Genomic DNA, 23,351 nt, shown 5'->3' on the forward strand with positions numbered 1-23,351 from the left:
TACAATAACCATATTTATATGCTAACCACATGTTAAATTTTATTATTTATAATTTGACATATTACAAAATTAAAAATAAACGATTTAATTTCTACACATAAAAGTTTATACTTTAATTTAATATATACAGCCTAAAATGTTATTAATCTTATCATATCATTTTAAACAGATTTAATTAACTTGATTATCTTTTATGCACAGAAATTTTCACGTAAGCTCACATAATAAATTAAAACTCAACTATTAATATTTTTGTTTTGAAACAAAATAATTTAAATTAGAGTTTATTAAATGAAATATATATTATCCACATTGAATATCTTTCAGTTTAAAAAATTTATGGATATATTTTATTTAGTTAAATTAATAATTTGTTATTAGAATAAATAATACTAACTATTTTATTTTTCTAATATGACATTAAATATTGCATTAAAATTAAAAAGAAAAATTGTTTGTGCTTTTTTCTTTCTTTTCAATAGAGAAAATCATTAAAGTTGTTATGGGGCACTCATGGCATTGGTTTTCAAAATGGTGGTATAATTTTTATAAGGATGAAATATGAGGACTTTTGTTTGTAAATTTTCTAGACATTTCAAAGTTGGTATTAATTATATATTATTTGGTTGGAATAGTCTAACAAATAAGATGCATTAGTTAAAACTTGTAAATTTTGTCTTCTCATGAAATGTGTTTTAATTATGAAATTCATCACTTACTTTTGAGTACTTTTCAAATTGATCATTCAAAATTTATTTAAAATGATTAAGCAAACAACAAACGAAAAAAGTTCGGTATTAGTTAATTAATTAGCCTAATTATAATAGGATGTATCGACTACAAAATTACAAACCAATATCTCTGTTTGAAATTGAATCCAATAAACTCAATATTGCATGTATAGATTAATGCTGATTAAATTTTAATTAAGTTGTTTTTTTAAATTCTATGATTGGTAATGAAAATATCATATTTTTACTGTTTTCATCATTCTTAATTTTAATTTATTAAATAGATAATTAATAAAAGAAAATTATAAATTATAATGTAATATCATATTCGCCTAAATAATTTGTTTTAAAATTTGCAATTTAACTAAATAATCAATATTTTATGAACATAAAAATTAAAATAACTCAAATCATATTTATACATAATGGATATTAATAAAACTTTCAAAATTGTATTTAAGTTGCCCTATTTGTAGTTGTCTTCTTAACTTCATTTATCACGCAAATATTCATTCATTACTTACAGTATTTAAAATATTTTATTTTTGAACTAATGCGATACTAAGAAAATTATTATATTATTATTATTTTAAAATATGTTAGTTTATTAAACTCGTGGGCTATATTTATTCAAAATGTGTACGCATAAAATGTATACATATAGAGATTAAAGACATTAATTGAGGTATAGTTTGTCTTTAAAAAATATACGAATCTAAGTATAATTCATGTACAATATATCTAAAAGTATATACTTAAAATGAGTATTTGAGATTATTAAAACAAATGTACTTAACATATTAATAAAATAGAGATTATACTTTGTTCATGTTTACTCTCCCTCTGTTTATTTTATTTATGATAAAAAAATTTTGTCAGAAATTTTTTTTTAAATTTTTTCATCCTCACTTCTCTCGATAAAGGAAAATTATCGCCTCTGCAAATAAGACTAACAATGTATGAAATTAAATAAAAATTTTAATTTATTTTAATTACACTAATTATAAAATATATTTTTTTATATATAAAAAATTAGTGCAAACTGAAAAAGAAAAAAGTCCGGTCCGAGCCAATAGTGGGCTCGTACATTTAATTTGGTAATGGGCTTGCTGGGAAGAAAAAGTCAACGGACTACATCTCATGGGCCGATATCACATTGGGCTTCTTAGTACGTAAACTCCACGTCCACGCGCTCTTACTTTTCAACGCACCTCAACCGCCAGCTGGGTCCACCAAGGTCTGAGTCTCGTGGCTCTTTTACAACTTTTTTGAATTGCTCTCCTTTTTTTTCTCTTTTCACTGTTCTTGATAACTATGGTTTAACCCCCAACATCAACAAACATCCCTTTGTTAGAATCTTATGTGATGTAAATCTAGTGTCATTCTAATATGATATGATTTTTATTATTTTTTAATTGAATTATATTAACTTCAAATGTAAATTTTATTTAAAAATATTATTTATACTTATTTTTAATCATAAAAAAATATAATTATCTTAAGAGATTATAAAATTTAAATTATATATAATTTTTTTTTATTGTTTCACTTGAAATTACTGTCGAATATTTCGAACCTATTATTATTATTATTTTTTTTAAATTTTCCCAACCCATGAGTGGGGTCCATGACCTCCATCATTAATAGGAGAAAGTCATCCATAATTTTAATTAATACGGAAATGAAACGCACGTACTGCTGCTACTTTATTGTATATTACTTGTGGGTATTTAAAATACAGTATTAATTATAACATTAATTATTTCAATACTTATTCTCTGATACAAATTATTAGTTAATTATACTTATTAATTATTATAGTATAATTTTTAAAGAATTATTTGTAAAATATTAATATTTAAAAAAAATAAATAATAAATAATTTTAATAAAAAATTTGCAGATCAAAACTTTATTAGTTGCCAAGTCACGTAGCGTTCCCTCTGGTTTCCCATTAAACTACTCTTAATTATCTTAGTTGCTCAGACATGAATGCTCGTTATGAACAAACAATTAATTATAATTGGATTATTAATTCTAATCCTATAATTAATTATAAATTAATAATCTAAACCACAGCAATCATTTTCAACTAGTTTCCATAATATACCTCCGTGTCACCACCGCCAACCACCGCTTTCATTCTCTGATTAACACCGTAGCCAGAGCCAGATCAATCAAATTCAACTACCAGAGTAGACAAACACACAGAGAAAGAAAATGAAGCCTTCTTCCCTCTCTTCAGTTCCCTTTTTCTTCCTCATCATCATCCTCTTCGCTTCCGTTCAAATTCAAGCACAGCAAACAGATTCCTGCACCTCCAATCTAAACCTCAAAGATCTCCCCTTCGATTCTACCTCACTCCAATGCCTCTCTGTTTGGAACAATCAAGGATTCGTCCTTCGAGTAAGTTTTTTCTTTATTTCCAAAATCACATTTTACTTCAATGAAGTATTCATTAATTAGTGCCATGAACCAAACAAAAAAACATGACGCAGTACGCACAAACTTCACCGAATCTATGGAGCTTCGTTCTGTCCGCTCCGGATCCGGGTTCGTACATCGCAATGGGGTTCTCAGCCGACGGGTTGATGGTAGGGTCCAGCGCTATCGTGGGTTGGATCTCATCGGACGGCGGAGGAGGTACCGTGAAGCAGTATTTCCTCGGAGGAAAAAAACAGAATCTAGTGGTGCCTGACCAGGGGAATCTGCAAGTTGTTAACAATTCTACGAGGATATTATCCCAAGCGTCGCGGATGTATTTGGTTTTCCAGCTGAGAGCCAACCAACCGTCGTCAAGGGTGTTGTATGCCGTTGGGCCGGCCGGATTTCTGCCGTCAGCGCCGAGCTTTGAGTTGTCGGAGCACCGGGACAAGGTCTCCACTTCCGTCAATTACGTAACCGGTAAGACCAAGGGACGTCAGTTTTTTGTCGTTTTGTTGGCTTACTTTTTGTTTTATCGAATTTGGCGGGCTTCTGCATTTCTTTTACCGGGACGACGAGATGCTAAAAGAATAAAATTGTTTCTGAATTTTTTTTTTTAAAAATTTAAAATTTTAATAAATATAAATTTAAAATTTTGAAATAAATATTTCTAAAAAATAATTTGTAATATAGAAAGTAAATAATATTATTAATCGACGTGAATTATATTTCTAATAAGAATATATATTAATTACTTTTCAAATAATTAAAATATAATATTAATTTATTATTCTATCTATTATTATTTAAATAAATTTTATTTGAAAAATAATAATTTTTAAACATCTTGAAATAATTCCAACTGTTAGAATAAGTTTTTTGAAAAAATTAATAGCTATTTAAATAATTATTATTCTTATTTTTTTATTATTTTAAAATTTATTATTAATGTTCTAATAACAAAATTAATTAAAAATAGTTTTGAAGTAAATTTATCAAACACTAAATTTTATTTCTTATAAACAATTTTACTTTGAACTTTTTTTTTGGGTAATGATGAAAAACTTAGCTAACGCCATAACTGTGTAAAAGATTTATGATTTAGGATTAGAAAAAAGTTATTACACATTTGATTCATGAGTGAATGAGTTATTTAATCAGATTGAGTTTTGTACTCCTGTTCTTAATTACAGTGGAAATTAAATGTTTTTTTTTTTTTTTTTTGGGGGGGGAAATGGGTGAAGGTGAAAGTGCATCAGAAAGGCAATATACAAGCTTAAGAAAGGGCCATGGGATGCTGAATATGGTGGGATGGGGGATATTGATGGTAATTGGAGTAATAGTAAGTCGGTTTTTGAAGAAATGGGATCCCATCTGGTATTATTCCCATGCAACCATTCAGTCTCTGGGATTCATGCTTGGATTCATTGGTATTCTGCTTGGACTCCTTTTGGAAAATCGCCTTAGTGTCGATGTCTCCACCCACAAAGGTATTGGGATCTTCATTCTTGTCCTCGTCTGCCTTCAGGTAATTATTTATGCTTCTCATTCATTCCCTTTATTTTTCTTCACATTATAATCACTTCATTACAGAAAAGATCCTGTTTTTCCGATCTAAATTGTTATTAATTTCTCAACACGCATACTTAAGTTCTGCCCAAATAGAGTTTGATTTCTGCAATTAATCTCCATAGAAGTTAGATAATTACATGACCAGAGTCAAAACAAAAAATTGTTGTCACATTCTAAACTTCTACAAGTAAAAGGAATCAAAATCTGTTGGTGGATTATAACTTTTTATTTAACTTTTTCCCCCCTCAATATTTTAATAACATGAACCATCACCAGGTTTAGGAACAAATGCCTTATATTATAACTTTCAGATTCTTCTACTACAGTGTAAATCATGTTTGAAAATAGTGGTTCGTTAATTCAAGAAAAATTTTAAATACCTATTAAACTCATCACATGGTTTTAAATGTATATTGTGATGATTTTTCTATCAATTATAAGACTATAATAACTCATATTTTTAGTTTTATTCTGAAATAATATTTACAACACACACACATAGTAATAACACAGTAGTTTAATGGTTAAATAATCTCGTTTTACTTGAAAATAATAAGTTTGAACTTCAATAAAAATATAAAGTTAATAAATTCACGAGCTTATTATCGTTTCACTTGAAGTTCATAAATTTAAACTTTATCTAGAACATAAAAGGGTGCAGCTTTTCATGATTTTATCTTAACTTTAACAAACTTCTAACTTAATTTAATAGTGTATAAGTGAAATTACAGTAATTAAGATGAATTTGTTCCAATGGGCTATTACAATTCTGTGAGCATTTTTTTTTTTTTTATAGTTGTGGTAACCATAACGAGTTAATAATCAATTTAATATTTTTCATTAGAACATATCATAATATACGCAGATTAAAGTAAGAATTAGGAGAAAAAGAGAGAATACATAAAGTTTAGCATATCTGATAGTTTATCGATAATTATGAAGTTATTTTCAAAATGTTTACTATCTGAAATTAACTTGTAGAAATTAGAATATTTCTTCATATAATGAAAAAAATAGAACATTTACAAAAGTACTATGGTATATATAAAAAAAAAATCTCTATTTTAAATTATCATCTTATACTATTTTAGACCTATGCTTATTTATGAGAACCTACTTGTGAACTAGAAATTTTTAGAATATAAGTCATAACTTAATAAGTTTTAGACAATCAAATCGATATCTACCACCTAATTTTTTGTTATTCTGTTACTTTTAGTTGCTAGGATTTGAATCTTTGGTAGTTAAAGCTTCTTATTCTTAATAATAGTGTAATTATTAAATTGGAGTATTAGTTTATAAAGATGGCCACAGATTGTGTTTGGAATAAGCTCTACCCATCGTTAGACTCATCTATTAAATGGAAAACAACCTATAACGATGATTACTTACATCAAAGATGTATATATCTATAGATGATGAAGTAGTAGATGTTATGTTTGCACCGGTTTGGGAGAGAAAAATCAGTTGTTTCTTTCTCATTATGATGTGTAATATATATAATATAACACATGTTATGGATAACTATAAGGTAGGAGATAGGAGAAAAGAAATACATGATAACTATAGATTGTTATATGATAAGCATAAAGGGAGTAGTTGACAGAAGGTAGATGTCCTTAACACCCCCTGACAAGCCCATGCTTCGAAGATTGTAAACGAAACTTATCACGAATGAACAGGAAACGATCACGAAGGAGGGGCTTGGTGAAAATATTAGTAAGTTGATCCTTGTTGGCTAGAAAATGGATATGATTATTACCATTTTTTACCTGCTTTCGAACAAAGTGATAGTTGAGTTCAACATGCTTGGTGCGAGCATAAAGAACAAGATTAACAGACAAATAAATGACATTGATGTTATCGCACCATAGAGTAGCTTTGTTGGATAAAAGAAAATCAATTTCTCGCATTAGCCCCTATAACTATAGTAAGTAAGAAGTAGTATTAGCTATAGCCTTGTATTCGCTCTCTGTAGAGGAATAAGCAATGGTGGGATTTTTCTTGGCAACACAGGAGACTAGATCCTTGCCAAGGTAAATGGCATAGCCCAATGTTGACCTTCGATCATCAGGAAACCAACCCCAATCACTAGCACTAAAGCATTGGAAATCAAATGTTGTATCACGAGTTAATAGGATACCAAGAGAAGTTGTGTGCTTTAGATAACGCGGAATGCATTTAACTGCCTTCCAATGAGCCTCGGTTGGGGCATGCATGAACTGATATAATCTGTTGACTGAATAATTGATGTTCGGCCTGGTGATAGTTGCATATTATAATGCACCAACAACATGACGATACATAGTGCCATCTCAGAGGGGGTCACCCATGGACTTAGACAAGATAGGAGAGCCAACCATTGGCATTGGACACGACTTGACATCTTCGAGTCCTGTTCGAGAAAGTAAGTCATGAATATACTTCGTTTGAGTAAGAGACTATTTTTCGCATAATTGACTTTAATGCCCAAAAAGTAGTGAAGCTTGCCAAACTCTCGTACTGGAAATTCAATTTTAAAAGACAGAATAATATTGGTAATGAGAGCTGAATTATTTATTGTGAGAATTAAGTCATCAACATAAGCAAGAAGAAAAGGTTTGTCGGTGCTATGGTGATAAATAAATAGTGAGCTATCAGCTTTCGAAACATGAAAACTAAGAGAAATCAAGAATTGGCACAGGCGGATAAACCAGGCTCATGGAGCTTGCTTAAGACCATATAAGGACTTTTGCAACCTGCAAACAAAAGATGGATTAGCGGTAGATATAAAATCCGATGACTGCTCCATGTAAATATCATCCTTCAAGATGCCATGAAGAAAGACATTCGAAACATCTAACTGTTGAATGTCCCAACTTAGAGTGGTAGCAATCGACAGAAGGATTCGAATGGTGAAGGCTTTGATAACAAGGCTGAAAGTTTTCTTGTAATCAATACCAGATTGTCGTGAGAAACCCTTTACGACAAGCCGAGCTTTATAGTGATTAACACTCCCATATGATTTTCTTTTAATGCGAAAAATCATTTACTGCCAATGACATGCGTATGACTTGGACAGGGAACCAATGTCTAGGTTTTGGTAGCCTAGAGAGTATCAAACTCAGTCTACATAGCATCATTTCATTTTTTACAGAGGGAGGCTTGTTTATATTTGGTAGGTTTAACTTGAAAATAATCTAGTTTGAGAGAATTTTGGGCAAGATAGGCTACATGTTTACGGGTCATAGTAGATTGGTGCAAGATCATAGGGTGACTACGTTTTTAGGGAGGAAGTTTGATTAGTTTTAATATCAAATTGAGTAAGATCGACAGTTAGAGGTACAGTTGGCAGAGAAATAGATGAGGATGTGTCTAAAGAGTTGGATATGGAAGTGGATTCGGGGTGATAAGGTATGGTTGAGCTAAGAGTACTAGAAGGGGACGATAGAGGTGATGTGGGAGAGTTAAGAGATAAGGAATTAGAATTATCCATACTTGAGGAGCCCAAGTGTGTACCGACTATTAACCAAGGAGAAGGATCAATTGTTGCACCAGTAGAAGTTAATGAGGACACGACTGAAGAGGATTTAAAAGGATATACTTTTTCTTGAAATTCAACATGTTTCCAGATATAGATCCTATCTAAAGAAGGATCTAGACACCTAAAATCGAAATGAGAGGGAGAGTTGCTTAAGTAAACATAAGGACTGGATCTATAGGAGAACTTTTGACGGTTGTATGGATGGAACAGAGGGAATATGAAACAGCTGAAAATTTTGAAAGTATGATAAGAGGTATCAATACCAAATAACTTCCTAGAAGGACAACAATTCTTTAAAACATATATAGGTAATGTGTTAATCAAAGAGACTACAAACTCAGAGGCAAATTGCCAAAAAACGAAGAGGGACATTTGCGTGACCAAGGAGAGTGAGACTCATATCAACACTATGATGAATTTTTTTTCCAGACAAGTCATTTTGTTCATATGTATGGGAGCAAGCTAAACGATGCATGTGATTTGCAAAATTGGTTAACTTTTTGATATTCACCACCGAAGTCAGATTGAAATGATTTAAGTTTGGTGTGAAATTGGCATTCAACATAAGCATTAAACTGAAGAAATTTGAAAAATAATTCACTTTTATTCTTAAGAAAATATACCTATATATACCGGGTGAAATCATCAACAAATATGGCAAAATAAGGATGACATTGACTTGATAAAGTTGGTGTAGGACCGCAAATACCTGAGTGAACTAACTCAAATGGCACTAGAGTTTTATGATCAACAGAGTGTAAACTTAATCTAGACAATTTTCCTAAAGGACAGGATTGATAGGGAGTTGAAGAAGATGAGCTCGAATTTGACAGATTGTGAGACTTGATAATAGAGGAAACCGCACGGTGATGAGGATGTCAAAACCGAGTGTGCCAATCATCAAAGCTTGAAATGGTACTAACATTTACTTGCTTCTTTGGTGGATGCAGTACATAGATTCCATCTTCACTGGGCCCTCGTAGGAGGATTCGCCTAGTCGTCTGATTTTTAACAAGAAAGTGTGAGGGCCAAATTCAAAGAAACAATAGTTATCAGTTGTGAATTTTTGAACAGAGAACAAAGGTTGTGTAATTTTTGGTACATGTAAGACATTGTTTAATTAAAATTTATGAGGAAAAGAATGATAAATTGCTTTGCCTGAATGAGTAATTTACATATCTTGGCCATTGCCAACCCTTAGGTGGTCACCGCCAGTGTAGTCATTGGCGATGTTGAGAGAGGCAAGATCCGGACTGATATGGTGGGAAGCTGCTGTATCTGAATTCCATGGTAAATATTGAGCACCTTGGTAAAAGGCCAGATTGTAATGGGGAGCAGTAGTACCCATTCTTAAATTAACACAAGTGAGATTCGCTTGTATTGGAGCAAGTTGCCGTGGAGTGTACCTTTGCGACAACGATCAACCGTATGGTTTCTGTAACCACATATCTGACATGGTCCTTTGCGTTTGGATTGAGAGAACTTGTTGTAATTAGAGGATGGCTGAGACTGTTTGGTATCAACAGTAGAAGATGGAGCCTTTTAAACAATATTAGCGATAGGGAAGTCCTGAATGCTCTTTATAAGAATTTTATGGGCAAGGAGCTGACCATGGAGCTCATGAAATGGTACAGGTTCAGGCATCATATTGAGTGCAATAATGATTCCATGAAATTTTTGACCAATATTACGATAAATAATCGTATTGAACTCTGCAACGGAAAGTTGACGACCGGCAGAGGCAAGTTCATTAGCCAGAGCCTTAGCCTTGTAGAGAAACTGAGAGACAGATAAGTCATTGCGTTTAAGGTCTTGAAGCTCTATATGCGGTTGAAGTTGTATGTTCTGAGATACAGAGCCAAATGCATTTTTTAATGCACTCCAGACAAAAAAGGAAAAGGGGAGCCCAATGATATAGGGAAAGATCTCCTCTGATAGAAAGAACAAGAGCCAGGAAAGAAGCATCTGGTCTCTCTTAAACCAAGCAAAATACGCAAGGTTAGCAGTAGCGGTGGGTGGATCACTGTTGGTTACTGTTTTTGGTGGGGTTGGTTCACTACCATCAATGAGACCCATGAGATTTTGGTAGTTGAGAATAGGGATGAACTGAGCCTTCCATGCTAGATAATTTTTGACGTCTAGTTTTATGGCAAACAAATTATGAGTTGTGGTGAGGTTGATGGGTGAGATAGTGATGGAGAGTTGCTTATCGTTTGTAGTTGACATTGTGTTTTTTTCTTGAAACTCTGATACCATGTCATGTTTGCACCAGTTTGGGAGAGAAAAAATCAGTTGTTTCTTTCTCATTATGATGTGTAATATATATAATACAACACATGCTATGGATAACTACAAGGTATGAGATAGGTGAGAAAAAATACATGATAACTACAGATTGTTATATGATAAGCATAAAGGGAGTAGTTGAGATGTCCTTTTACAGTAGATTCTGTATAATTTATTTTCTTATGTCTATGATATGTAATTGTGTCGAGATACTGAAAAATTAAATTGTTGTAAACAATTTTCTTATAAAAACCAGTTTCATAATTCATGATAAGACCTTTGTTCTTAAATTTACTTGTTGCCACCATTTTAATTATAAGATCAACAAATTAATCAAGTTAATAATCTAAATGACTGTTATTAATGTTCTAATAATTAAATTGCTATTGGCTTTTTCTGTTAAAAGGTAACGTCAATTTTGGCTCGCCCCAAAAAGGAGGTAAAAATGAGAAAATATTGGAATTGGTACCATCATAATGTAGGGAGAACATTGATCATATTTGCAATTGCAAATGTTTTCTACGGGATACATTTGGGTGAAAAAGGAAGTGGATGGAAGGCTGGTTATGGGGTTGTTATCGCTATGTTACTTGTAATTGCTGCTATCTTGGAGATCAAAATGTGGATCAACTAATGAAAAATTCCTTTTTGTTGTTGTTGTTGTTGTTGCCGCCTAGAATCATAATGATGCTTTTAGTTTTTGGTGTATTACTACTCCCAAGTATCGTCATTTGGGATAACTTTATTATATACATGTAAATATATAATAACTATAAGAAAACCATAAGTAGTAAGTCAAGCAGAAATTCACAAGTAAGCTTTTAGAAAATATGGATTTATTACAAATGCTAGAGAGAGTTTCAAAATAATTCTTGTGTAAATTCAGTGGTGAAAACCACCACAGGATTGGGGCAAGAGTAACATTAAGGGGGTACAATACATTTTCCATCAAATTTGACATGCTATATTATATACAAATATATTTTTCACATTAATTATGTTACCAAATATACATAATTGAAGCTCACCAACTACGTATGCCAATAGCATATTCTAATCTATACATAAAATTTATTAAGATGTATCTATATATATTAATTAATTTGCATTGATTTATACTTCATTTATATTATATGCAAATACATCATACTAATATTTTTAATACTAAAATAGTCAAAAAATCACTTAATTAAATACGTACAGATGCATGCATGAATGAAAAGACATGCACATATATTGACACGTACCTAAAATAAATGAATATAACAAAAATCTAACTAGAATAATACATACCTATATAAGTATAATATGTACATATGTGTATTAAGTATGAATATACAAGTTCAATGTACAAGGTGTACATATGTATGCGGAAGCATCTTAGATTGATTGAGTCTGGGCCTGTGGTAGTGCTGGTCCGTGATCACCTACAGGCTGCTCATTCTCAGAGCCTACATTCTCCTTGGCTGGTTCAATTTTCCCAGCAAAATCTTCACTGATCCTACCATCTGACCCTGATATATCTATACCAATCCAAATATATATATATTATCGAAATTGGAACTAATAATTACATAAATATATATGTATGTATATATATATATATGTGGTTTACTAGCTAGTATACCTGATGCATTTGATTTTCCTTCATTTTCTCGGTAAGATACTGACGAGTTGGGTGAGTGCAATAATAGTTTTGTCAATTACCATATTATCTACATCTTGGTTCATCACTGCCTCGTTCTTGTCCATGATTGATGAGTAAAAATAAAATTATACCTAGGCCAAAAATAATATATATATATATATATATCGCGTCTCATATATATGAAATTAAAACTATATAAAATAACATAAAAAGAATTTGCAAGAAAATTAAACATTAAGCAAAAGTAATTACATGCGTATTGTAGAAAGTGAGAAGTAAATGAGAACAAACCCTAATCACTCACCAAACTTTATCTTGCCAACCTATTTTCTTTAACTGTACTTGAAAATATTATAATTTCACTTGAAGAAATTATCTCAACTGTTGAATTCGTTATTTGGACAGCTCAAATGCTGCAACCCCCATAAGAGAGTATATATGTAGGGCAGATAATCTACATTTTCAAGTAAACATACTAAGTATTTTTTGTCTTATGGATCTCTATCCATAGTATCCATGTCTGTTTTGAGGTAATGCTAATCGAGTTAGCAATGAATTTTTCTTACCCCATTAGCCATATCTTTCCTTTCTTTTGGGTGGGGGAAAATAAAGAAATTAATTTTATATATGGCATGTATATTGCCTATGTTAGCTGTAAAACGGGGACTATATACATTGTACTAGCCGGCCTGTACATGAGAAGAGAGCCAACAAAGTTGATAAATAGGTAAATTCAAAGTCCAATAACTCAAATAGAGGGCTTTCTTTCACACTTTATTATTGAATAAACATTGAAACAAAAATTGAGGATATTGAAATTCCATCCCCATCTTCCTTATTTTTGATTCACAGATCTTTACATGTCATCCGAGAATGTCGATAGAGGTTTTTTCTCCTTATCCTCTATATTAAAATTGTGGTTGTTGTTGTTGCCTCCTATCTCAATTTGAGCCACTGGAATATCAGTTGTTGCTGCCGCTCCCTCACCATTAGTGTATGGATTCTCAGTCACCAGATTTCTCCCGCATTTAGCCACCGGCAACGTCCTCGAATTCAGAGCTTGCGTAGCTAAACATTTCAGTAAAACAATCTCCTTCTTCATGGTCTCCCATTGTATGCTCTCGTGACGTTCTTTCAATCTCCCGCATTCCACACTCTATTTAAGATATTCTCTCTGTTCAATCATTATATATATAAATGTATATTAATATAAAGTATCTATATGATTTAATTGAATTCAACTGTATAACATATATGTGTATAGAACCTGATGCAAATATTTATTTCTTTATCTCTTTACGTAATATGCCTATAACAATTTTTTGACATGATTTTCTGATATGAAGAGTTTACACTTACACACCTATATATGTACATGTATATATAAACACTAAACATATTTGTTGTTTCATTTTCTCATAAATTCTGTATCTAATAATATTCCTGATACAAACGTATTAAAAGTATACTTATAAAGATGCATGTATAGGTACAAACATATATATATAAATATAAATTTTATTTCATGATAAAATTACCATGTGCATATGAATATAAATTAGATAGTAATCTAATTGATTAAAGATTATGATTACCATGTGCAAAAAGTGTAAGTATTATATAAAGTGCATGAAGTATAAAAGACTTTTACAATTATATTCAAAAGTTTTAATTTACATTTTAACAGTTACAGTTTTCACTTTTACAGTTACAGTTTATGTTTAGAATTTGCAGACTTTCACAGTCATAGTTAACAGTACAATATACAGTAATAATATGGTTCGCTTTCATAATTTATATTAACTATATAATTCATAATTTACACTTACACAGTACGATACTATTTTAATCACTATTAAGAAGAACATGTAGAAGTTTCTTAAACATTTTCAATCTTTCTTTTTTCCGTCTACTGTTTGCTCGTGTACTTTTACGATGAATATTTTTCTATTATCAAAATTCGCGTGTAAAATCCCCATTATCCCTGATGTTTCCAGTATATTTACAATTTTGTTTAATAAAATATTTTTAGTTTAGTTCATTAATTTATGTAACTTTTCACTTCTTTGAGTCTCTAGGCAGAAACCCAACACCCCTATTTAGCCCATTTATTTATGTAACTAATTATACATGCCATTCTTCTCTTCTTTGGAGCAGTAGCCAACACTTCTATTTTAAAACTCTTTGATTAATTTATTAATTTATACATTTCATTAAGTTATTAATGCATACACCCAACTCAGTGGCCCAGATTTTATTTCGACCTATATGTGTTTTATTTTATTTTTTTATATCAAGGAAAAATATTAATGAACTTAGCATTATTTTGTATTTTCTCCTGCACTTTTATATACATATTTTTTGCTAGATTTAGTTTATATTTTGTATGAATCAGTTTAGTCTATTTAAAAATGAAAAATCTCGGATATATTTCCTAAATAATTCGTGTTTTAATGTTTGAAATTTTTGAAATACCAGATTTGATTTTACTTATTCTACTATTAAAGTAATTAGTATCTTTAATGTTTGAAATCTGACTGGACAGTTTTTTTTCTTTGTTGAAATAATTTTGGGGTTGGTAGGTCTTGTATTCAGATTTTTGAGTGATGGACAAGGAAAAGCATGTGGTTGTGGAGGAAGCTAATGACACCATGTCTATCAACCTTGACAAGCTTCCTAAGTATAAAAAAAATCATATCAAAAGATTTTTAGAGTCAAAATATACAAGAAAAATGTATATAAAAATGTATGTGTGTATGAATACTTATAGTTTATTCATATTAGGAAATCGGATCAAAAAATTATTAAAAAAAAAAAAACAAAATATATAATAAGATAAAACAAAAAATCAACAAAAATTAGAACCAATTCTAATTAGCCGTGGGAGAAAATAAAAGAAGTAGAACGAGCATTAGAGAAAAAATCTTACTTTACTAATTAGAAAGTGTACAGTGATTTAGTACTGTATTTAACCGTACGTAATATGTTCTCCATATTTGTATTTGAGCTACGATGAAGGTTGAGAGTATGACCGCCAGTTCTCTAAATTAAATATTAGAAAAAGAAAATGGGTTCGTAAAAGTAAATGTAATTGCTTTATTTTTTTGTCATATTATTAAATTAATTTTTAAAATTTAACATTTATTATAATTTAATTTTTGATGTTTTTATCATAATTTAGTTCTTAATATTTTTTTTTCTATTTTATAACACTAAAAAAATTAAATAACTAAAATTATTTTAATATATTCTAAAAAAAAAAAAGTTCAAAAAAATGAATTTGACCCTTAGTATATGCTTGCTTAATCATTACTTCCATACAATAATTTAGTAAGTTCTTGAGGTTTTTCTTTAATCTCCAACTTTGCATCCACCAGTTTTAGAGACAATAAAATTTGGCAGTCTGCATTTTTTAATTGGCATCAATTATTTAGTCAATTAAATCAAAAATAGATTTTTCATGGTTTTGAAATTATTAATTTAATTCACCAGTATGCTTTTTAAAAATAGTAGAATAAAAAAATAAGACTCGAATTTTTAGCTCCATAATGCAAACTATTTTATTTTCTCTCACACCACATTCATGGCCAATTGGATCCGGTTCTTCTTTTGTTGTTTTGTTCTTCTATCTTTATATATATATATATATATATATATGTTTTTTTATAAGTTTCTTATACGACTTTTCAAGACAAATAAATTATAAGCATCTTATATATTATGTCATAACAATTTTCTCATGGGATTTTCTGATAGTATCTATAATGCTCGTACACCTACACACATATAGATATACATATATATACATGAGTACATTTGTTACTTCATCTTCTTGTATATTCTGATACACAGGTTTTACTGGTACATTTGCACGTGTATATGTATGTATATACACATATAAAAATGAGTATATTTATTATTTAATTTTCTTATTAAATTTTGGGTCTAATAATTTTCTTATACTAACAGGTTAAAAGTACAATTATACAGATAGTTATATGTGTACAGATATATATATACTTATATATAAAAACATAAATCTTATTTTACGATAAAATTACCACTAACTAACTTGGTTGATAATATTGTTCCGCTCGCTTAATTTGTGCATATGAATGTAAATTAGATAGTAACCTAATTGATTAAATTTTGATTACTGATTAGTTTACTAAGAATCCTATTCTAGTAAGATCAAAATCTAAGCTAAATCTTCAATTATTTTGTGATTTAAAGTTGTTTATGAACTGAATTTTTATATCTTTGATTTTGATTATTATCAATTTTTTTTTATTGTTTTCTGTAACGACCCTGAAAATTTAAAAGAAAATGTATGTATTAAAAATTTTAAATGTGGAAGCGAAATAAAAATTCTGATTAACATCTCTTACACAATAACTACAACGTATTAAACGTATAAAAGAATAAACTAATTAAGGTAAATACTAGTAATGAATACTATAAATAAAACTATGAAATCCTTAGGCGTCTACTCGCCGTCTTCCTGCGGGACGGGTTCGGGAACCAAATCCTCATGATCTGAAATGGTTAAATAAGGAATGAGCTACACTACCCTAATAAAGACATCACACTATCTCACTGTTACAGAACTAAAGGTTGGTCGAAAAAAAAAATGACAAATGGAGCGTAATTCATGATAAATTCATTTATCAATAATAAAACTCTTTACTGTCTACTTACCTCGGTGAGCTTCATGAAAACAACATAAGAAAACAATAACATTATAATATCATGAAATCATACACACTTTATAACATAACACATTTCATACCTTTGCATTTCAATCATTAGACAATAGATTTTCCTCTTTTATCAGCCTACTAGTATCCATGGGGATCCATAAGGGTCCCCGCTACACGTGAACCATTTACATTGATAACTTAATTCAGGGCCGTCCCCATACCCCATCCGGTATGGGCGCCAAAAATCATAAACCTCAATACCCCGTCCGGTATAATGGTGAAACGGGCCGTCCCCATATCCTGTCCGGTATGGGCGCCAAAACACATAAGGTCTCCATATCCCGTCCGATATAAGAGACCACATTCCCGGTAGGGTTCCCTACGGACTCGATCCGTCCACCATCTCCCAGGATATCTAGTTAGCCTGTGGACATCATCCATTTATCAATTCACATACCTTTTTTCCATTTTTCTTGGTCTCAATTATCCAATCAAACATAAACACGTAAACCAGTAATGAACACCAAACAAGACAACAACGGGTTCCCAATAATTCAAACCATAATAAACGAAACCGTGATTCATGCATATGAAATCATAAAATAAACACATTAGATAGCATACTGCATTTTAAACTGTAAATAGATCAAATAACAACTGACCGAAAAATACATCAGATTCAGGCTCCATTAGCAACCTTAATTAATTATACACAATTCATGAAATACTGTTTTATCATTTATTGAGCTTTAATACCGTGATAGAAAATAGGGTGAAAAATCCTTACTTATTTCGGAGTCTGAAATCGGCTTTACACTGCGCATACGGGCAGTCCTTAGGTTCTCTAAATTTTTTTTCAGGAACTGAAACACACTTTTGGTACCTACACGTGTCCCGAAAAAATTCAAAATCAGACCCAGGGCCTACTCGGACAATTTTAGAATTCTGGCACGGTGGCTCCGCCGTGCTCTGGCGACGGCATCGACGCCCGCGGTGGTGATCTACCTCGGGTTGGCTGTTTTCGGCCGAATTCGGCCAAACTTGCATTAGTTCCTGTGATAAAACAACCCTAGAGCCCTCGGTGGGCCAAAAAATCACAAAAAATTGAGACTTACCGACGGCAAAGCTCTCGGGTGCGGCGGCTTCTCTGGCGAGAGTCGCGATTCGATGTTTTGCTCCGGTCAACCTGTAGAGAAAAGAACGGTGATCACAGTGGTGTAAAAATTTCATCGAACGGGTACCGGGAAGGGCCTCATCGGAGGTAAAAACCAAGGGAAGTCGCGGCAGCCCTGCTGGACTTCGGCGGTGTTTTCTGGCCAATTGGCTGGGGTTTGGCTCCGATTTGGCCATAGACGGATTCAGCATCAAAAAATGAGCCAAGGGGAGAAAATTTACCTCGTTTGGCGGTCGAAAAATCCTCCGGTGCGGTGGCGGGTGGCGGCGGCCGGCTCCTCCGGTGACTGGTTATTCTTCTCCGGTGAGGGTACTGGCGGCTAGGGTTTGGGGTTGGGTGTGGGTGAGGTTATTTATAACCTCACCCTATTAATCTCAGCCGTCCATCACGATTTAATCTGGACCGTCCGATCGCGATTAAAATGGGAATAAATCTGGGCCGTCCATGCGCGTGAGATCTGGACGATCCGCATGTGTGAGATCTGGACTACTCGATCGCGTGCACGCGGATCGCCCACGGGGCTCCGTCCCGCTTGGCCTCCCGCGTCAGTGTCCTTGCCACGCGGTGTGTTCTGGTTGGCCGGGGCTGCTGACGTGGCACAACTTTTTAAATTGCGTTTTGACTCCCAGTTTTCGATTTTCTTTTCAAAAACACCCCCAGAATCCAAATTTTCACCCCTTTTTCCCAAAATCAATTTCAATTAAATCCCAAAAATAATTTTACCCTAATTTATTATTATTAGTATTTTTATTTCTATTAAATTAAATTAAATTAAATTAAAACCTTATAAATTAAATATTAAAATAGAATAAAATTAAACAAAAATTCTAATAAAAATTAAAATAAATTAAATAATAAAAATACAAATTTTGGGTGCTACAACTTTCCCCCCTTTAAAGAAATTTGGTCCCAAAATTTGTCTCTTACTCTTGGTCGAACAAATGGGGATACTGGGCTCTAAAATCTGATTCTAGCTCCCAGGTAGCCTCCCTTGGCGAGTGGTTCTGCCACACTACCTTTTTAAATGATATTTTTCGGTTGCGGAGTATTATGCTCTTTTGGTCTGTGATACCGACTGAGACTTTCTCATAAGATAAGTCCCCTTGGAGTGTGAGCGGTTCATGAGCCAAGACATGAGAGGGGTCCGGGTTGTACTTACGTAGCATGGATACATGGAACACATTGTGGATCTTGGAGAGCTCTAGAGGCAGTGCTAGTCTGTAGGCAGCAATACCAATTCTGTCTAAGATTTCAAAAGGTCTAATAAATCGGGGGTTCAGTTTTCCCCTCCTGCCGAACCTATTAATTCCCTTGAAATGAGTGACCTTGAGGAACACCCGGTCGTCTTTCTCAAACGCTAGATCTCTCCTCTAGGTATCCGCATAACTCTTCTGCCTACTCTGAGCCGTCTGAATGTTCTTTCTGATTTTAACTATTTTATACGTGGTCTCCTCTACCAACTCCGGGCCGAACAATCTTCTATCGCCTACTTCTTCCCAACAAATCAGTGATCTACATGGGCGCCCATATAACGCCTCATATGGAGCTATGCCGATGCTCGTTTGGTAGCTGTTGTTGTAGGTAAACTCTATCAGGGGTAGATGGTTGTCCCAATAGCCCCTGGAGTCAAGGAGACAAGCTCGGAGTATATCCTCAAGTGTACGAATTGTTCTTTCTGATTTTCCATCAGTCTGAGGATGGAAGGCAGTACTAAGAGACAGCTTTATTCCAATGGCTTGCTGAGAGCTACTCCAAAACCAAGAAGTGAACCTAGGGTCCCTGTCGAATACCACTGTCATTGGAACTCCGTGCAATCTAACTATTTTTCGGATATACATTCTTGCCAATTTGTCCAAGGAGTCGGTCATCCTGATGGCCAAGAAGTGGGAAGATTTGGTAAGCCGGTCAACGATTACCCAGATGGTGTCATGTCCTGAACGTGCCTTGGGTAATCCCGTCACGAAGTCCATGGTGATGTGTTCCCACTTCCACTCCGGGATCGGTAAAGGCTGAAGTAGCCCACTTGGGCATTGATGCTCTGCCTTGACCTGCTGACATACCAAGCATTTGGATACAAAGTCGGTTATGTCTCTCTTCATCCCACTCCACCAAAACTGCGGTCGCATGCTTTGGTACATTTTGGTGCTTCCGGGATGCATGGCAAACTTCGAGCTGTGGGACTCTGTCATGATGTCTCTCTTTAACTCACTATCGTCTGGGACACACACCCTGTCTTGAAAACGGAGTAACCCATCGGCAGAGATTCAGAATTCTGAGCTCACTCCCTGTTCTGCATCATTCTTGCGGGCTACCAGGGCGGGGTCGACTGACTAGGCTTCCCTTATTCTCTGGATTAACTCGGGCTGGACTGTCAGGCGGCCCAAACATGTGACTCTCCTCAGGTTCTGAAGTCGAACCTGTTGTGTGACCCCAATTTGCCTGCATTCTAAAACCATCAAATGGGTTAAGATACCTGCACTTTTCCTGCTGAGAGCGTCTACTACCACATTGCCCTTACCCGGATAGTATAAGATATCATAATCATAGTATTTGAGGAGTTCCATCCACATTCTCTGACGCATGTTGAGATCCTTCTGAGTGAATATGTGTTTCAAACTCTTATGATCGGTATAGATCTAAAAGGTCTCTCCATATAAGAAGTGGCGCCAGGTTTACAAGGCATGTATGATTGCGGCAAGCTCCAAGTTATGGGTGAGATAATTCTTCTCATGATTCTTTAACTGTCTGGACCCATATGTTATGACTTTCCCATCCTGCATCAGGACACAACCCAGGCCTAGATAGGAGGCATCACTATAAACTGTATACCCCCCCGATCTACTCGGTAAAGTCAGCACGGGTGCAGTAGTTAGCCGCTTCTTTAATTCTGAAAAACTTCTTTCACAGTCCTCATTCCACTCAAACTTGGCATTCTTCTTTGTGAGTCGGGTTAGAGGAGCTGGTAGACTGGAGAATCCTTCAACGAACCTGCGGTAATAACATGTCATCCCCAGGAAGCTTCGGATTTCCTTAACTGATATCAACTTCTCCCAACCAAGTACCGCTTCAACCTTTTCGGGATTCACTGATACTTCTTTCTTCGATATGATGTGTCCTAAGAAGGCGGTATGCTCAAGCCAGAATCCACACTTACTCAACTTTGCATATAACTTCTTTTTTCTGAGGACCTGTAAAACTTGGGCAAGATGGTGAGCATGTTCTTCTATGCTTTTTGAGTAGACTAAGATGTCATCGATGAACATGATAACAAATTGATCCAAGAACTCTCTGAAGACCCTGTTCATCAGATCCATAAAGATTGCTGGGGCGTTGATTAGCTCAAATGGCATGACCAGGAACTCATAGTGTCCGTACCTGGTTCGAAAGGCCGTCTTGGGGATGTCTTCTGTTCTTATCTTCATCTGATGCTAACCTGATCGCAGGTCTATTTTAGAGAAGACCTGTGCACCCTACAGCTGATCGAAGAGGTCATCAATTCTAGGAAGGGGATATTTGTTCTTAATTGTAACCTTATTCAATCCTCTGTAATCAATGCACAGTCTCAATGTTCCATCTCCCTTCCTGGCAAAAGTGACTCCGGCACCCCAAGGGGACATATTGTGTCTAATAAAACCACTGTCTTGCAATTCAGTGATCTGTTTCCTCAGTTCTTCTATCTCAATGCGGCTCACGCGGTAAGGAGCAACCGAAATGGGCTGGGTGCCTGGTTGTAGGTCTATAGTGAACTCGAGTTCCCTGTCTACTAGTAGTCCGGGTAGTTCGTCTGGAAATACATATGGAAAGTCTTGGACTACCGGAATCTCTTGGATACAAATTTTCTTCTTGGGCTTGCCTAGTTAGAGAAAATATCAAGATTAAGGTACTAGAAAATTAAGAAAACTTTCCATCAAAGAATAAGTACTAAATGATTTTATTAATTTGTAAATGGCTCCTCATTGGGAGGATTAAATACAACATTCTTGTTAAAGCAATCTATGATGGTGTGATACGCCGCTAGCCAATCTATTCCTAAGATTACATCAAAATCCTCCCGTGTCTAACCCTATCAGGTCTACACTCAGTTTTCTATTTGCTATCTTCACGGCACAAGCCCTGTAGACAACTTCCCCTAATAGTGTTTCACCCCCAGCAGTAGACACAAACAACATTGAATCAAGTTTATCAGATGATACATTAAGTTTGGATGCAAAAACATGTGAAACAAATGAATGCGATGCACCAGTGTCAAATAAAACATGAGCAATATGGTCACAAATAGTGTACATACCCTGTACCACGTCCGGGTCGGCGTCGGTATCCTGCTGGGTGAGGTTGTAAACCCTACCCTGAAAATGAGGTCTTCCTTGGTTCTGGTTCCTCGGGCATTCTCTCGCATAGTGCTGGACACTACCACATATGCGATAGGTGTTGTTGAGGCGTTAGCATGGTCGGTCCCTGTGATCCCTGCCACAGTGCCGGCAGATCTTTCCACGTGCTGCCCTTAGAGCCTAAGGAGGGGTCTGGATCACTGGTTTGGGCCTCTTATTTGGTTGGACCTGCGCAGCAGGTGCTGGTCTGCGGGGTGGAGTTAAGGGTCGGTGACTCCCTGCTGACTGAGGACAGGTGTTGAAACTCCTCTCCACAATCTGTACCTTTGCTAGAACGGCTGAGTATGTCTTGAGCTCCAGTACCAATAAGTGTTGCTTGATCTCTGGGCGGAGGCCCCACTGGAATCTCCTGTCCTTCCTGCCCTCATCCATCAATGTCTCCGAGGAGTATCGGCCCAGCTCTAGGAACTTACTAGCATATTCCGATACCATCATGTTTCCCTAGACCAGCTGAACAAACTTCATCTCCTTCAGGTGTCGGATGTGCTCAGGGTGATACTCTGCATGGAAGGCCGCTAAGAATTGCTCCCAAGTGGCTGGTGTTGGCTGGGTAGTCTGCTTAAGCTCCCACCAACGACCTGCTTCCCCTACCAGCATGTAGGAAGCAAGGGTAGCTCTCTGCTCATGAACCACTCCCAAGGTCTTGAAAGCTCTCTCAGTCTCCGCCAACCAGTACTGGACATCTTTGAAAGAGGATCCCCTCGCAAAAGTGGAAAGGTTCAGTCTCCTGTACCTCTCTATGTAGCCTGGGTCGATCAAAGAAGAAGCTAGGTCCCGTGGAAGAGGGATTGGGCCCGGCTGGGGATAGACTGGGGGGCCCTGTGGTGGTACCTGATGATATAGTGGGGGCACCAGATTGTACTGTGGCGGTGTCGGGCAGTACGGTGGCTGGGGCACCAATTCACA

At 34.5% G+C, this 23,351-nt stretch overlaps 1 protein-coding gene across 1 annotated transcript; it reads left to right on the forward strand.

Annotated features, from left to right (window-relative positions):
• Positions 1 to 2,821: 2,821 nt before the first annotated feature.
• LOC110821791 (Cytochrome b561/ferric reductase transmembrane with DOMON related domain-containing protein) lies at positions 2,822 to 11,190 on the forward strand. Its single transcript, XM_022051737.2, has 4 exons — positions 2,822 to 3,136; positions 3,229 to 3,634; positions 4,399 to 4,682; positions 10,942 to 11,190. Exons 1-4 carry the CDS (start codon positions 2,951 to 2,953, stop codon positions 11,167 to 11,169), a joined length of 1,104 nt encoding a protein of 367 aa, XP_021907429.1. The 5' UTR covers positions 2,822 to 2,950; the 3' UTR covers positions 11,170 to 11,190.
• Positions 11,191 to 23,351: the final 12,161 nt, after the last annotated feature.

This window comes from Carica papaya, chromosome 3, assembly GCF_054855325.1.
Source record: "Carica papaya isolate Zhongbai chromosome 3, ASM5485532v1, whole genome shotgun sequence".
Classification (NCBI taxonomy): Eukaryota; Viridiplantae; Streptophyta; class Magnoliopsida; order Brassicales; family Caricaceae; genus Carica; species Carica papaya.